The sequence below is a fragment of the Pseudonaja textilis genome, chromosome 8, assembly GCF_049901715.1.
Source record: "Pseudonaja textilis isolate UNSWEBS1 chromosome 8, rPseTex1.2, whole genome shotgun sequence".
NCBI classification, from domain to species: domain Eukaryota; kingdom Metazoa; phylum Chordata; class Lepidosauria; order Squamata; family Elapidae; genus Pseudonaja; species Pseudonaja textilis.
In genome coordinates, this window is record NC_141997.1 from 17,615,940 (window position 1) to 17,633,473 (window position 17,534).

General features: G+C 35.6%; 1 protein-coding gene across 3 annotated transcripts in view; it reads left to right on the plus strand.

Moving 5' to 3' along the window:
- Positions 1 to 17,534, plus strand: part of HERC2 (HECT and RLD domain containing E3 ubiquitin protein ligase 2) — a 94,948-nt gene that overhangs the window by 14,808 nt on the left and 62,606 nt on the right. For all 3 annotated transcript variants that reach the window (XM_087938435.1, XM_087938437.1, XM_087938436.1), the window contains exons 14-35: positions 313 to 506; positions 2,188 to 2,388; positions 2,878 to 3,106; positions 3,196 to 3,320; positions 4,484 to 4,662; positions 5,717 to 5,898; positions 6,425 to 6,580; positions 6,898 to 7,083; positions 7,663 to 7,833; positions 7,928 to 8,031; positions 9,676 to 9,826; positions 10,421 to 10,635; positions 11,545 to 11,677; positions 12,734 to 12,861; positions 12,955 to 13,150; positions 13,543 to 13,679; positions 14,466 to 14,639; positions 14,724 to 14,860; positions 15,459 to 15,606; positions 16,183 to 16,378; positions 16,564 to 16,751; positions 16,920 to 17,112. In XM_087938435.1, the coding sequence (XP_087794561.1) occupies positions 313 to 506; positions 2,188 to 2,388; positions 2,878 to 3,106; positions 3,196 to 3,320; positions 4,484 to 4,662; positions 5,717 to 5,898; positions 6,425 to 6,580; positions 6,898 to 7,083; positions 7,663 to 7,833; positions 7,928 to 8,031; positions 9,676 to 9,826; positions 10,421 to 10,635; positions 11,545 to 11,677; positions 12,734 to 12,861; positions 12,955 to 13,150; positions 13,543 to 13,679; positions 14,466 to 14,639; positions 14,724 to 14,860; positions 15,459 to 15,606; positions 16,183 to 16,378; positions 16,564 to 16,751; positions 16,920 to 17,112 (3,723 nt within the window). The remainder of the gene's footprint in view (positions 1 to 312; positions 507 to 2,187; positions 2,389 to 2,877; positions 3,107 to 3,195; positions 3,321 to 4,483; positions 4,663 to 5,716; positions 5,899 to 6,424; positions 6,581 to 6,897; positions 7,084 to 7,662; positions 7,834 to 7,927; positions 8,032 to 9,675; positions 9,827 to 10,420; positions 10,636 to 11,544; positions 11,678 to 12,733; positions 12,862 to 12,954; positions 13,151 to 13,542; positions 13,680 to 14,465; positions 14,640 to 14,723; positions 14,861 to 15,458; positions 15,607 to 16,182; positions 16,379 to 16,563; positions 16,752 to 16,919; positions 17,113 to 17,534) is intronic.

The following is a 17,534-nucleotide window of genomic DNA, read 5'->3' on the forward strand; positions in this document are numbered from 1 at the left end:
ACGTGGACACATAGTTGATATTTCATGGCAGCTCTTAAAAAGGGTTCTCAAACTTGTGACTCCTTAAGAATTGTTACCTAGTTTGAGTAATGAAATGTTTGCAAAAAACCCAAGCAAGCTCAGGAAGCACCAAGGACTCCTCATAGATATTAACTTCAAAAAAGCGACACATACTAGCCATTTTTCCTAATGGAATAATACCGAAATATAACTAAAATGATTTCAGGATCAGCTTTAAAGTATTTTAATTTCTTTCAGGTTATAATGAGTGTAATTATTGTCAAAATTTTTGTTTTATCATTTTGCCTTCAGGGAAAAAAGTTATAGATATAGTAGTTGGCTCTACTCACTGTTTAGCACTCACGGAAGATAGTGAAGTCTATAGCTGGGGAAGCAATGATCAGTGCCAGCATTTTGACACTTTGAGGATTACTAAACCAGAGCCAACTGCTCTTCCAGGATTGGACTCAAAGCACATTGTTGGTATTGCCTGCGGGCCAGCCCAGGTAAGTTTTCCCTTTACAAGCAGCAGTCTCCAACCTTTGTGATTGGCAGCACAGCCTAGAAGGGGGAGAGAGGAGAACTAGCCCATGTGAGCTGCAGGCCAGCACTCACACAGCCCCTATGTGAGTGGCGGGCTGGTGTGATGTGTGCAGTTTCAACTTGTGTGAACAGTGGACCATACATGTGTTCCAGCCCACCAGTCGTGTGGCCCAATTCAGAATAGGCCACAGCTCAGTGCTGGCCTGGGGGTTGGGGACCCCTGCTTTACAGTTCTCATAAGGTTACAAACGGGGTTGAGGAATTGATTTAAGAGCATGTTTCTTTTTTATGCTTCATATTTAACTCATCCTTTTTGACAATGATTTCTTTGCAAATTTAAGATTTATGTATTTTATGTTTCACATGTACCTCTTGTTTTTCTAATATGCCTATTCAGACTACTTTTAACTTCCATTACATCTCAAATTTACATTTTGATCATAGCTGTACTACTATTTCTGAGTTTGCATGTGTGTGAGTATAGAGTAATTTGAACTGTCATTTAGGATTAGTTATCTGTCTGCATGATGATTCCATGAAGAAATCTATTCTTCAAATAACTTCCCCTCCCCCTCCACTTTTCTTGGTGGAGATGATTAACAAAACAGAAGCAGAATTACATTTAGGAATACAGAGACAGGATTTCCTCTGGTACAAAAGCTTGTTTTAAAATGTAATTTCTTACTTTAAAAAAAAAGTGGTGGATGAAATTTCAGGAATAGAATGTAATACAATTTCATTCCTATGCATAACACTTTCACTTCTGTTTCCCAAGCTCTGCATATGGCTTAAAAAGTAGGGCTTATGTGTCTTCTGTTACACTTGTGGGACCTGAAAATAGATTCATTCCTAGGGCAACTTGCAGGGTGAAAAATTAATTGTGATTTGAAAGAGGATTACGTTCTTCTCACCTAACTCAAAGTAAAATTGGATCAGCTATCCTCAGTGGACTCAGTTACTTTAAGATGGACCAGGGGCTGCTGGAAATTATATTACTCAAAGTAGGAGGTGACTGCGTTAGGCAAAAACTAAAGTTGATTTCCAGTTTAGGCAAACATTACATTTGATTTCATCTCATTTATATTTTATTGCAGTTAAAATCAGAACTACTTAATATGATGATTCTTCAGCAGACAATTTCCCACTTTAATAACATTAAAATTATTACTTGCTAATGTTTTATGAGAACATATAAACTGAATTGTTGAAGAGAGAGGGTTAAATTATGAAATACTGCTATTCATTTATTGATTGCATCTCTTGGTTGGACACAGCAGCTGTGTCTATGTATTTGTTACACTTTTCTATTTTTGTCTTCAAATTTTATTATTTTCTTCCATGGATGTCTTAGTATATTTGATGATATTTTAAGCCAAATAATTTTTCAATTGTGACAGGCAGAAATAAACTTAATTAATTAATTAGTTTTGGGGAGCTGATTGTAAGGCCCCTACTTTTTAGATTGTGTACTTTGTCCTAAACCATTGTTACTCAGTACCCATTTACTTTCCTCTATAATTTATTTAAAAATTGAAGGCTTTTAGAGCGGGATGACTAAGGGAGCATCTTCCAGCAGTTCTACATCCCAGAGATAATAATATTTAATCCTAATATGTTTTGATTTTTCTTTTCTTTTCCTTGCAGAGCTTTGCCTGGTCATCTTGTTCAGAATGGTCAATTGGTTTACGTGTCCCCTTTGTGGTAGATGTTTGCTCAATGACATTTGAACAGCTGGATCTCCTATTGAGACAAGTTACAGAAGGAATGGATGGCAGTTCTGACTGGCCACCTCCACAGGAGAAAGAATGTATGGCTGTGGCTACTTTGAATCTTCTAAGGCTGCAGGTATTTTAAATAGCATGGCAGTAGCATTCAGAATGGAATCTCAGAATCTCAATTGTGGTAATTAACTATTGAATTAGCTGGAATTAGCATTGACTTTCTATTTTCCAAATCCTTAATTTTTTATGTTGTTACTGTCCTTGCATAGGCCTAAAGGAGTGACAGCTGTTATCACAATATCTGTAGGTTGCACCTAAAGGTGTAGCATGCCTGTGGTCAAGTAATTACTGTGTCAATTAATCCTCCAAAGTCCCTTTGTTATAACTTTATTATTCTGTTTGATCCTAGTTCACCATAATTCAAGGCCAACACTCCTTTTCCATATAATTTGGGATGTGTTTATAACATATGGTAATCAAATTTCACTTATGTTGGAAGTAGATTCCTTCACAAATGTTTAAAATTCACAACTATGTATGTTTAATTTGCAGCATTCGAATTCTTTCTTGAATTTGCGTCATTGTTTATAAGTTGTCTATGCTTGTCTTTCAGCTGCATGCTGCAATTAGTCACCAAGTTGATCCCGAATGCCTTGGCTTGGGGTTAGGCAGTGTCTTGCTCAACAGTCTGAAGCAGACAGTAGTGACTTTAGCCAGTAACGCTGGTGTGCTTAATACTGTGCAGTCAGCTGCCCAAGCAGTGTTGCAAAGTGGATGGTCTGTGTTGCTGCCAACTGCAGAGGAACGAGCAAGAGCTCTTTCGGCACTTTTACCCAGTGCAGGTATGCTTCATTCACAGATAATGCAAAGATAAGGCAGAGAAAGACATTGTTAATACATCATACATTACAAAAGTGTTGTTAACTTTTAGTTTCAGGGAATGAAACAAATGTGAGTCCAGGTCGTAGATTTATGATTGATCTACTGGTTGGAAGTCTGATGGCTGATGGGGGTCTGGAATCTGCACTGAATGCTGCTATTACTGCAGAAATCCAGGTAGGTTGGCTTTATGTTCATGAAAGATTGGAAAACCCATTTGCTTACAAAGTAACTTCGCTGTGTTTTATCATTTTTGTTGATATAAATTATCAATGTTTAGGCTAGCAATGCTTATGGGGGGAAAGGATTGTTATTTATCAATCAATAAATGGTATACATAGATTATTGCATAGTCTGTCCCATTAACTAGAATGGGAAATCCTGTAATCTATAAAAAAGGATTATGATTAAATTCAATTTAGAGGGCCAGATATGTTCCTGAGGCAGTACTGTATTTTAACCCATTTTAACCCATTTATGCTGATTTCACAACAAACTACAACTACAAACTACAACTAATGTGGAATATAGAAATGTTTGTGCAGTAGATATTAATATTGTATTAATTTTACATGATTTACATATGTTAATTATTCATTTCTAACTTCAGTTCAAGGTGCTTATTTTTCTTCTAAAGACTGATTATACTCACATTCTTGTTGGAGGTTTTAGTTTCTGGTTCACCAGCAAAATCCATTAATCTAATGTGGTAACAGTGTTTGTAGGGGAGTAGGCGGAGTTTAGGATGTGCAGTAAAAATAAGTTTCTGCCTACACAAGAGAGCCATTTTATTTTAGAGTGTACTAGTAATTTTAACTAACTCTGTGACACGTGACTCAATAACTACATTTCTCTAACTTGAATAAGAATTTTTCTAGGAACATAGCGGCTTATTTGATATCTTGATGGTTGCATGTAGTCAACATGATTAATTTTGGAAAGCTAAGCAAGATCAAGCCTGTTTGGGTGTAACAGGGATGCCATCAGGAAATATTAGGATTATAGTGTAGACGAAGCAAAACATAATCCTGAATAAAGGCAATGGCAGATTTTTTATTTATTATTAATTAAATTACACTGATGGGTCTGTGCAGTTGTAAGAAGTTAGATGTAATTGGAAAGTTTGGTTTTTTTTCTAAACTTTGTATAGATTCCCTTTTGTTATGCTTTATCTCTCACAGCCATATGGGCTTTAAGGAGTGGTAAAGTGGCAGATTCATCTAAGAGACAGGAAGCTGGAAAGTCAATAAATCATTAAGTGTTGTGGCACTCCATCTCTTATTTAATGGACATAAGAATGAAAATGTTCAGTGCTTTCACTTAAATCTTTTGCTTTGTAGGATATTGAGGCAAAAAAAGAAGCCCAGAAAGAAAAAGAAATTGATGAGCAGGAAGCAAATGCATCAACACTTCACAGGAACAAAACACCACTAGATAAAGACCTCATTAATACTGGGATTTATGAATCTGCAGGAAAACAAAGCTTGCCCTTGGTTCAGTTAATCCAGCAACTATTGAGGTATTCTGGTTTGATAACAGAGTTGTCTTAGAATTATTGCTCCTCTTCATTTTTTAATTTTTGATTTCTTCTCATTTTTATCTACTGTCTAAGAAGCATACTGTGTTGAGAATAAAGACGACGCTAAAATCATTTTATGAGTGTCCTGATTAAGGGTACTTCTGGTAAGCTTGCCATTTTGAGCTGTAAACTTGTGCAAATCTGGACAATCTTCTTACGCTTTTAAAACAGGATTTTTGATATCAGATTGTGGTATGATCAGGGGTTTTAACTTTCTTTCTTTCTTTTTGTTTTGTTTTAAAGATATAGGTCACAGCCAAGCCCTTAGGTCAGAGGTTCTTAAACTACATATTACCCCTACCCCTAGGCTTACAAGTAAATTTCAGGGCCTTGAAATAAGAAACACAATGCCTTTTCAATTCTTTGTGTTAAAAATGTTTTAAAAGTTACCCTTTAGCAGGCTTTTCTCTACTTTATGATTTCTGGTGCTGGGCCACAGCATCCATCAACCATGCAGATGCTTGTTGTTGTTCTCCAGGATGGATGATTTGCTGTTGTCCAAAGAAGGATCTTTGTGATTGTGTGTTTGTTAAATTGTTTTCTGTTGCTTATGCAGTTAGTGAAACATTTATATCTGTTAAGTAGATTTTCCCCATTGATTATTTAAGCAATGTTTGACACTGCAGACTAGGTTAATATACTGAAGTTTAATACGAAAAATATTCTTCATATGTAATATTCTTAAGGTGGTATTTTATAAAATTTCAAGTTTTTATTTATTTGATTTATAGATTACAATAATGATCAAAAGTAAGAGGTATATTGCACAATGTTTGAAAACAATACTTGTTTATCAGTGGTTTATTATGTTGACACTTATGTTTCATAAAAACAAAACACTGGGTGGAAGGATGAGAAAGATGTAATTACAGATTTGGGACTATGATGACAAATATAGTCTTAAGAAAAATCAGCAAAATATTAATGTATGATTGGCTAGTGATCTTTTTTGCTCATTTTTTAAAAGCCTTTTTAAAAATATTATTCCCATCAGGAACATTGCTTCACAAACTATTGCTAAATTGAAAGATGTGGCTCGTCCCATTTCTTCTTGTTTAGACCATGAACATAATAAAGAAAGGTCTGCTTCTTTGGACTTACTGCTGCGTTTTCAGCGCTTGCTTGTTAGTAAGTTATACCCAGGAGATCATTTTGGACAGATCTCTAATACATACAGTAAGTATGACAAAAAAAATATAGTGTTGAAATTTTATAAAATAATTTTTTTTTATTGGCCAAGTGTTCTTTATTGGACAAACAAGGAATTTGTCTCCAGTGCATAAGCTCTCATAAGATACATTTATCAGAAATCATAAGATCATAGGATACTAAATAATCAACATAAATAATACTAGGATAGTAAATAAAACAATATAAATTGTAAGATACAAGCAACAAAGATATAGTCATAAGATAAAGAAATAGGTAATAGGAATGATGAGAATAATAATAGTAATACAGCCCTACTAAGTAGTTTGACAGTGTTGTAGGAATTAGTTGTTTAGCAGAAAGATGGCACGGGGGAGGGGAACCTGTCCTTGTATCTATTTGTTTTGGCATGCAATGCCCTAGCATCTTGAGGGAAGAAGTTGAAACGCTTGCTATTGAATTAGACAGCCATTTCACATGAGCTTCCTCTAAATTTTGCTAAGATTAAATACTATGATGATGAACAGAATGTGATACTTCCATTTCTTAACAGGTCCTGAGCTTCTAGGAGTTGGTTCTCTGCTAAAGAAATACACAGCCCTTTTGTGTACACACATTGGAGATATTTTGCCTGTAGCAACTAGCATTGCTTCTATTAGCCATAGACATTTTGCAGAAGTATCTCGTATTGTAGATGGGGATTTAACAGGTACTGATGCATTGTTTTAATTCTATTTTTTCACTTGTAACGATAAGTAAAACATAGAAACCTAATGGACATAGGTCTAGTTGCATACATTTAGATCCATAAATGTGGATTGTGCCAAGAAAGGGGGAGTGCCTTTTTTTAAAAAAAAATTGAAGAGCTATTATTGAAAATCATCTGTGTAATGGGAGTGGGCAAAAACGGCCTAATTCATCATTTTGCTGATTTGCAAGCCTGGATTCGAGTCCATTTGAAATGTGTTGGGAGGATGCACAAAATATATTATTCTAGCTTTTTACTACAAACTTTGTTCTCCTTAGGTGTACTCCTTCCAGAGTTAGTGGTATCTGTAGTACTCCTTCTCAGTAAAAATCCTGGACTTATTCAGGAAGCTGGAGCAATTCCTTTATTAGCTGGCTTATTAGAACATCTGGACAGATTTAGCCACTTAGCTCCTGGCAAAGAGAGAGATGACAATGAAGACTTAGCTTGGCCTGGAATAATGGGTATGCTCTTTTAAAATATTTAAAATGTTTTTAACATATTCTTCGCATAGGTTTAGATGTTTCTTCTCCATTTCGAGTTAGCAATCCGCTTTATGAGCACTATCGTTGGTTCTGCGGATTGTTAATTAGATCTTGTAAAAAGATAAAGAATGTAGGGTATGTTTAGCTAAGGAAAAAGATGAGTGGGAGATGTGATAGCTTCCTGCAGGAATGCTGTATCTATTAATTTTTATCTCAGAATGCAGAGCATGGTATAATAGTCTCAAGTCCAATTCAGATTGAATTATTAAACACTCTACTTCCTAATGAGAAAGCTAGCTCTCGTTCGTCTTCTGTCATTAAGCAGAGACTTTGGATGCTTTTACAATTTGGATTCCTGAATTAAACAGGAAGTTGGCCTAAATGGCTCTTTCAAATCTACTATTTTAGAAAAAGTATGCCACAAAATATATTTATAGGGGAATACATGATGAAGTTATGCTTTCCTACTTCTTTGGTTTTACTCTTTTAAGTTGGAGAGTTAGTTACAAACCACAGTTAACATTTTAAAAACATTTTAAAATTTTCCTCATTTCTTAGGTACATTCTTCACAGGGCAGAATTGCAGAAATAATGAGGAAGTAACACTTATACGAAAAGCTGACTTGGAAAACCACAATAAAGATGGTGGCTTTTGGACAGTGATTGATGGCAAAGTGTATGACATAAAAGATTTCCAAACCCAGTCATTAACAGGGAGTGGTATACTTGGTGAGATTCGACTACTTTATCAAAGCAAATATCAAACTCAATATCAAGTTCAATTGCTGTGCTTTCTAAACCGATTGCTTTCTGTTTTCTTTAGCCCAGTTTTCAGGCGAAGATCCAGTTGTTGCTTTGGAGGCAGCTTTGCAGTTTGAGGATACAAAAGAGTCAATGCATGCTTTCTGTGTTGGCCAATATATGGAGGTAACACCCTTAAATTATCTCAAAGTTGAGCCAAGTAAGATAAAAAATTGTTTTAGTGAATCCTATGCCATAACAAGTATGGCACGTATCTGCATTTTCACATCACACTGAAGAATTACGACTCATGAATTAATCTAATTTCCTCTTAGGTTCATAAGGACAATGACTTCTTTGACAGCTCATCTTTCTATTTTCCTCTAAAAATGCCTTGTATTGGTACAAAATATCCTTGAGTTACGACCATAATGGAGCCTGCTCATTATAGCTGCAAGTGGCAATGACTATTAAAGGAGACGGCCTCACTTAATGACACCCATCCCTGCTCTTCATGTTGCAGCTGTCAAGCCCGAAATTGACATATGTGTAGCCATTTTAGTTAGGCTTAGTATATATTCTTTTTCTTACTCTCTCTTTGGTCGTTATGGGGGAGGGGTTTTGGGCTTGCCACATTCCTAAGGAGGGAGGAGTGGAGAGAGAGAGACTTGTTTAGGCTATGTGATTCTTCTTCCCATGGGAACATGAGCTGACCATGCTGAGGCCCATGAGGTATAGAGATTTATGGCATGAGGCAATGTTGAATTACTTATATTGGAGAATGTGACTTTGGGGGGTTGGTTCTAACTTCTAATATTGTGGGGAAATTCCGGATTGTGTCAGATCCAGAATTACAACAGACTTTGTCAATTTGATGCTTTCCTAAATAAAAGAAATTGTTTTGGAAGCTGGACTTTGCTCTTTCCTTTTTAAATGGATTTCATCACTTGGAAACCTGACAGCACCATTATAGCAACAGTACTTAGGCTTATGTACTGCCAGATAGTGCTTCACTACGCTATTTGGATAGTTTATAGTATCAGCATTATTTCCATATTGCAATACTAAACTTTAACCACTACCAGGACTCATGATTATATGGACATGTGGATTGTTAAATGGAGCTTTTGAGAAGCGGGGAGGCAGTCTGTTGTAATTTTAAATATCACTAAGTGATCAATCGTACATAGAAGATTATCTATGTTTGAATTATAATTTATCATTATTATAGTTTCAGAGCAAAAATAACTGCTTGGATTATGAAAGCCATATATGGAATGGCTTTCATACCAAATATGATTCAGATGCATTGAATTTAAATAAACTCAAACTGAATTTAAATAAACTCAAATCCTGGAACAATTGTTACCCTTTTTGAATTACTTAATGTTTTAAAAGCTAAACTTTGTTGTATTCTTAACATTTCTACAATGTAGATTTAAAATCAGCTTTCCATTACAAATTAAGTTTGATTTCTGTGCAAATTTAAATAATAACTTCACACTGAAAAATCCAATTACACAGATTACATATGCAATATATATGTAAACTTTTTGACCTGTTGTTCTTTCAGTGCAGTTGACAAAACAAAAATGAGTAAAGAAACAGAAATAGTGGTTTTCTGAATTTATTGTTGTTCTTGCTCTTTCTATATAGTTCTTCCTCTGATAATTTTTCCCTGTGTCTCCAATATGCTATAGCTCTATATTGCTATAGGTTTATAACTGAATGCTAAATTAAAGTCATTGACAAAGTGTGATCATCACTGTTTAATCACAGTTTATTCATCATGGATTGGCTTCTGGTTTTTTTTATTTTCTCTTTCTGTAGCCTGATCAGGAAGTGATCACAACACCAGATACTGGCAGCCTCTCATCTCCTCTCATAGACACGGAAAGAAATTTAGGCCTCCTTCTTGGTCTACATGCTTCCTATCTAGCAATGAGTACACCACTTTCTCCAGTGGAGATTGAATGTGCCAGTAAGAATTTTTACAGTTTTATTTTAAATGTAAATGTATGTAAGGGTTAGTCCATGTTCTATAATACAGTGAACTTGTTAAAAGTAAGAGCTAATTTTAGATTCAAGAAATACATAGCTCTCTTATGATATGCTGCATTATTTGTTTTTGTTTTTTAAAAGCCAGTTTTACTCCTTGGCATTTCTAATTTAAATAAACGAAATTGTTTAAAATTAACAAATGAAGTGTCTCAGATTATGGGAAATATCTCCTGTTCAATAAATTTTATGGAACTAGGCAGACCAATAGTGTTGCTTTGGTATTAGAAAGTTTATGTTAATACTAGAATTATATAGGCAAAAAATGGATGACATAAAGTCCCTGCATTTCTCAAGAAACTGTCCAAAAAACCTATTCCTTAAAATTCGGCAATAACAAAAACAAGAACAATTTATTAAACTTGTATGCCTCCTGATTTCCAACAACCCTGGATAGTGCGCAACCATCAAAGAAACTTAGAAATAATTTTCTTTTAAATTTATTTTTAAATAATTACTTAACAAAGCTAAAGAAATAGTATGATAAAATAGAATGTTTAAATGTATTTTCTTATAGAGTGGTTGAAGTCCTCTATTTTTTCTGGAGGCTTGCAAACTAGTCAGATACATTATAGTTACAATGAAGAAAAGGATGAAGACCACTGTAGCTCTCCTGGCAACACCACACCAAACAAGTCAAAGATGTATTCCCATCGACTCACTTTGACTGACCACTCACAGCCTTTCCTGCAAGCCATCGCAGACAACAATATTCAGGATCACACTGTGAAGGTAAGAATACTTTGTCTTAAGAATAAAGATGGGCTACTCCAGGCACTGAAATTGCTAATTTAAATGTTGATGTTTATAAATCGATGGACTGTTCCATTGTTATAACAAAGTGTTTGATATCCCAGGTTTTAAACAGTGTTTTGGAATTACTGTATATTATTTAGGGTTGCAAGTAAGAGCTTACTGGTCCAAACACCTATTAGTGAAAATAAATGGGTTCTTATAACATGGGAGGTGGTGACTTTTTCCTCTCAAGGCCATAATTGCTCTAATGAATGGATTTTGCTTGTGGGTGTCACAAGTGTGGTCCATCACAAAAAAACATTTTTTAAAAATTTTTAAAGACAACCCGATGCTGCTAAAAGAAAAATAACTTAAAAAAAACTTTTGTACAAGGCTTTTGAGCTTTATAACATCACATGTTTGAGCCTGCACAAATATCAGCAGAAATTCAGAACTACAATGCAAATTTCAGAAGAAACTCAAAAACAAATAGCATAGTGAAAAAAAATTAAATACAAATCAGATTTTGAAAATAAACACCAAATATCAAATGTTATGTTCTAAATCAGGCTAAATTTTCCACCAGTGAAAATCCCAGTACCACATTAAAGCAACTGGCCAATCAGCCAAATAATTAATACAAATACTCTACCTCAACTTGTGCAGGAGAACAAACTTTACTTAAAATAATAATTTATTGTTATAGTTATTATTCTAACTTAGGAGAATATGGTTCCGTCTATATGTAAGAAAAGAGACTGTAGGAGAATCTTGAGATTCCAATATATAATGTGCCAGTATGTGATATTCTCATATGCTTTTTTCAGTTGTTTGATTTCATTGAATTGCATTTGTTTGATTGCTACAATGTCATAAACCCTACTAAGTGTATTTTTTTTTATCTAGGATTTCTTATGTCAAGTCGAGAGATACTGCAAACAGTGTCATTTGACAACACCAATTACATTCCCTCCTGAGCACCCAGTAGAAGAAGTAGGACGTCTGTTGTTATGTTGCCTTCTCAAGCATGAGGATTTAGGTATCTATATTTGGTATACAGTTATCTCAGAGTAGCACTATAAAAATTATAGGGCACTGAGAGAAAGGAGACAATAATGAAATGCAATCAGTTGTAAGGTGTTAAAAACTTATTAGAGTTACATTACTATAGCATGGCATGGGCATAGTGCTGTATGTTATCATATAGCAGTTAAAATGCTGCTTATTATTCTAGGTGCCATTTGGAATATAAGATTGTATAGGAAAATTGGGGTTACTATGATAATACAGCCTTTTGGCATTCCGGCCTTCAAAATAAACTGAGACAGAATAGACAGATTCTTAAATGTTTCAGATCCTCTGTCTTGGGGAGCAGAATGCAACAATCTTTGTTTCTTCCCAGTATAGATTTAGTCAACATGCTTCCAAATTGTTGAGTTGTATTGTTTGGGTTGGGCGGACTTAGAATTCCAGAGAAAAAATGCTTACCTTTCTTGCAGAAAGGTACTAAGAAGGATGGAGATGCTTATCTGATCACATAGTTTGCTATGGGGAAACCAAAATTGACAGGTGTTTAGTTTAGTACGGTGGTCTCCAGCCTTGCAGATTGGCAGACTGGTAAGGGCATTGGAGGAGTGGGAGAAGGGATGGTTTTCCTTGCATGCAGGCACCGTTTTCACAAATGCAGCTTCGCACATGCGCGCTTGCTCACCACTTCCATCGTCCAGTTCCAAACAGGCTGTAGCCCAGGGTCTGGGGACCCCTGATCTAGCACATAACTTGGATAACTTTTCTTCTTAAAAGTTGGATAACTTTTCTACCTAATCCTATTAAACTTCCTTAACTAAATTGTTAACGCTCTTAACTTTTTTTCTGCACTGGGAAAATAATAAATTTTTGGTTGGGCAAGTGGGGCAGGAGACTGTGGCTGTGGAGTAGGGGAAATAGTTGTCTTTTATGTTCTACCAGAACAGTTCAAAAAGAAAATTCCCGGCCATTTCAGATCAGAGTATCAGGAAGAAAGAACTCATTGTCTTATTATTTTATTGTAGAATTTCATTTCCTATTATATTTTTTTGCTTATGCTTTTCTAAAGGCCATGTAGCACTTTCTCTTGTTCATCCTGTTATGCTTGGAGTTGATCAAGTGAAACACCGAATACTTCCAAAATCTGTAGCAGATGTTTGTCGTGTTGTCTATCAAGCAAAATGTTCATTGATCAAAGTAAGTATGGAGTCGGCAGCATCCTTCCTTAATACTAATAACTGCTGTTGCTGATTAAGTTATGGACTGATTCACGTGCATTATTATTTTAAGACCCATCAAGAACAAGGAAGATCTTACAAAGAAGTCTGTGCTCCTGTTATTGAACGCTTGAGATTTCTCTTCAATGAATTGCGCCCAGCAGTGTGCAATGATCTCTCCATCATGTCCAAACTTAAAAGTCTTAGTTCTTTGCCCCAATGGAGAAGGGTAGTCCAGAAGATAATTAGAGAAAAGAGAAAAAAGAAAGGTAAAACAATGGCTTAAATATGATTTACAGAGGGTGTACTGGAGAAGATGTGATTCTTATTTGTTGATATGTAGTAGAATACAACGAATGTTGGGTTTTTCCTAAGTAAGTCTTTTATACCTACTTAAATGGGAAAAAAACGGCATGACACATCATTGCTTGTATGTCCAGTTCCTAATGTGTTCCATGTTGTAAATTCAAAAGATAATGCAATTAGCAAGAACAGGTTGAGGAATATGATCCTCTGCCACATACAACTGTTATTCACTTCAGCAGTGATTTTTTTTTTCTAGACAAAACTTTTAACTTTTGCTTCTTGGGAAATACAGATTATTTCAATTGTTATGTTTTACATTTCTGGGTTTTTCTTAAAGCATCTTTTTTTCTGTTAGCTCCTAAAAAATCTGAAACTTCTGATGTGGAAGAATCCAAAATTGGAAATGAAGAAAGTGATTTGGGAGGGTCATGTGTAATATCTCATAGTCCAGTGACAACTGATAAAAGGCCTTTGTCCATCAAATCACCTAAGGTAGATATAAAAAAGGATGCATGCAGTAAGATGGCAAGTAAATTCAATAAACAAGTAAGTAAGTAAGTATAGATTGTGGGGAGATTTTTATAGTCTCTCTTAAAGAACCTGATTAATTGGCATATTTTTATGTATGTTTACGTGCACAAGCTGTGGAAGGCACTCTGAGAGGAAATGGAAGTTATGCATTTAAACTATACACAGAATATCCTTATCAAATATTACTTTCCATAACTTACATCAGGATGGGTATCCACAACTCTAAATGTGTGTATTTCAGATCTCTCTCTCACTGCTGTTGTCAAAAACTAATTTCTATTATGAGATGGGAAATCTAGCGTAGGCCCTCAAATAAATTTTGCAGTTTAAAAAATGATGAAAAAGAAAAACCCCATTCATTCCAAAAGGAAGCCCAACTTCCACTCACCTATAGCCCCCACCTACTTTGCATGAGTTATATAGCCCTATAGTTGATTATAGTAATCAAAAAAAAGTCCTTGCCTAGCTGACAACGTAAAATATTTGTTGTCTTTAATAGCCTTCCTTTTGATAACTATAGAATTTTTATATTCAATTCCCTTTTGGGGGGTTATTTTTAGATGCAACACTGTGGTGTTTTTGTGTATTACTGTGTTCATCATCAAATGTATCTGTAACGTTTTTCTTTGCCCTTGGAGCATAAAGTTGTAAGATTCAATATCTCAATGTGTTAGTTGGGTTATTAACATTGTTTTCAGCCTGAGACCTCAGTTATTGATTCATATTAATGCACATTTAACTTCTTAGGATAAATGGCAGCCGCTGATAAATACAGTCACAGGTGTTCACAAATACAAGTGGCTGAAGCAAAACGTCCAAGGGTTATATCCCCAGTCTGCTTTACTCAACACCATAGTTGAATTTGCTCTGAAAGAGGAACCTGTTGATGTAGAAAAAATGAGGAAGTGCTTATTAAAGCAGGTAAACTCTATTTTCTTTATTGTGGCTGAGAATTTATTGCGTAAGAAACTTACAAAGCGGTGATGCTTTATCTCTGTTTTGCAGCTAGAGCGAGCTGAAGTTCGATTAGATGGGATTGATACAATTCTAAAATTGGCCACCAAGAGTTTCTTGCTGCCTTCTGTGCAATATGCTATGTTCTGTGGATGGCAAAGACTTATTCCAGAAGGAATTAATATAGGGTAATCTTCCCCTTAGCTCTTTTCTTTCAGTTCCATTGAGCATTTTGTAGTGTTGTCCATGTGAAACATAAAATCAAGACTAAAGATTTTAGAACTGAGTCAGAAGTGGGCTAGGGACTTGGGTAATACAGGTAGTCCTCCACTTATGACCACAATTGAGCCCACGTATGTTGAATGAATAACTGCAATTGTCATTTGTTAAATTAGTAACATGGTTGTTAAATGAATCTGGCTTCCCCATTGACTTTGTTCATCAGAAGGGAGCAGAAGATGGTCACATGACCCTCAAGTCACTTTCAGTGCCGTTGTAACTTCAAGCAGTCACTAAACAAACTGTTGTAAGTTGAGGAGTACCTGTACAGTATAACAGACTTGTGCTAAATGAAGAAAACATAATTCATAATCCTAGAGCAGCACTGAAGTATCATGGAGTACCTACCTTTCCTAGATCTAATATAAAGTGCGTCAGTAATGTGAAGCCTTTTGAAAACAAAACAAAACAGTATAGCTACGTTAGGTTTGCTAGTGCAGCATATGCTCCGTTTGCAATACTTTATATTTTCAAAATCCTGAATTTTTTTTTTTTTAATCCACAAAGAGAGCCTTTAACAGACTGCTTAAGGGACGTTGATCTGATTCCACCCTTTAACCGCACACTTCTAGAAGTTACCTTTGGAAAGTTGTATTCGTGGGCTGTTCAAAATGTTAGAAACATTTTGCTTGATGCTAATAGCAGATTTAAAGAACTAGGTGAGTCCTTCCAGGTATTTACTCTGTGTTTTTATTTATTAACACTCATTGGTGTTACTTGCAGGAATTTGTATGATAGTGTAAAGTGTAATTTACATTTTGAAGTATAGTTGCTAGTTATGTCTTGTAGGATATCTGATAGCTTCCTTCTCATGCAATAATATAACAGACATGGAGAGGGAGGGAGTCATATAGATTTGTATCTATGTTGCCTTTCCCAGATGCTTTTGAGTTATCTAGACCATTTCATTAAATAAACAGAAATAGAAGGTCTAAACCGATATATCCTGAAGTCTTAATTATCTGATTCCTTGCTTGAGAATTTGCTTGGTATGTTTGAGTACTGTGGACTCATGGGCTGTAATATTATTTATGTCTGCATTGTCTATTGAGATAGAAGTTATTAGAGGAATCTTATATCTGTATGTGTGTGTGTTTGTAGTTTCTAGTGTATTGTCTACAACCAGAAAAGCAAATTCAGGCAAAATAACAGTAAAAAACTTTTGACAGAAGTGTTCTTTAGGTCATTTATTTAAACTAATAAATATCTTGGTTTTTTCCCCACTTTTCACCTAGGGATCCAGCCTGTTCCTCTGCAGACTATAACCAATGAGAATCCTGCAGGACCAAGTCTTGGAACTGTCCCACAAGCACGTTTTTTATTGGTCATGCTTAACATGTTAACTTTACAACATGGTGCAAATACCTTGAATCTTCTTCTCAATTCTGGCATGTTGGCATTAATGCAAACCACACTGAGGCTAATAGGTATTTGCAGATCTGTCTTCCTCTGGCTTTTTCCTCCCCTGATCAAAACTTAGAAAAAATTAAAATGTCTTTTTCATTGTTTCCTGACACTTTATTTTGTGGAAATACTTTAACGGTTTTAGAATGTATCTATTAATGGCCAAGTAGAAGGTGTGTATATCTCAGTAAATCTATTGTTGAATTAGGACCTAGCTCCGATAATGTGGAAGAAGATATGATTGCTGCATCCCGGGTTGTTTCTGCTACCGTCCTAGAAGAGTCCAGGAAGGAGAGCACTCCAGTTCAGCTTCCTGTTTTAGGACCAGAATTGGCAGCCATGATGAAGATTGGTACTAGAGTGATGAGAGGAGTAGATTGGAAGTGGGGTGATCAGGTATTACCTTTGTCAGTGTTGCACTTGTTTTTGCCTTATATCTCTGCCCAGAGTCACCTTGTGGGGAAGATGGGTGGCATAAAAGTATAATAAACAAACATAACATATCGATTGAATTTGAATATCAATATAGTTGTTACATATTTTAAACATTTCTGCTTTCCTAAGGATGGGCCTCCTCCAGGTTTGGGACGGGTAATTGGAGAACTGGGTGAAGATGGCTGGATTCGAGTGCAGTGGGACACTGGCAGTACTAATTCTTACCGGATGGGAAAAGAAGGGAAGTATGATCTGAAGCTAGCCGAACCTCCTCCTCCTTTACAACCTGCAACTGAAGACTCTGACACCGAGGATGATTCTGGTAAGAAAATTTGGAGTCGCTGGCATTTTGGTATCTATATGTTCTATGGTGGAAGTGGATTTAAATCTCATCAGATTTTCTTCTGTCTTCTCTCTTTTTTCAAAAGATTCAAAGTATTAAAAGAAAATGCTTGATAATATGGGAAGGGAAGGAAGGAAGAGGGAAGGAGGGAGGGAGGAGAGACAGAAGAGGGAGGGAGGGAGGGAGGAAGGAAGGAAGGAAGGATTTCTGTCGCTCATGGCCGGTTTCCACAAACTCAGTGGGGAAGCTGACCAGTAAGTGGAAGTTGCTCTCACTGACATTTTGTCCTTCTGTGGTCATTTTATTTCTCTGTTTAGGTAAGAAAAATATATTTAAAAGAATAATTTGAGAAGTCATAGGTTGTCTAGTAGTCCATTATTATCCTCTTTCATGTTATTAGT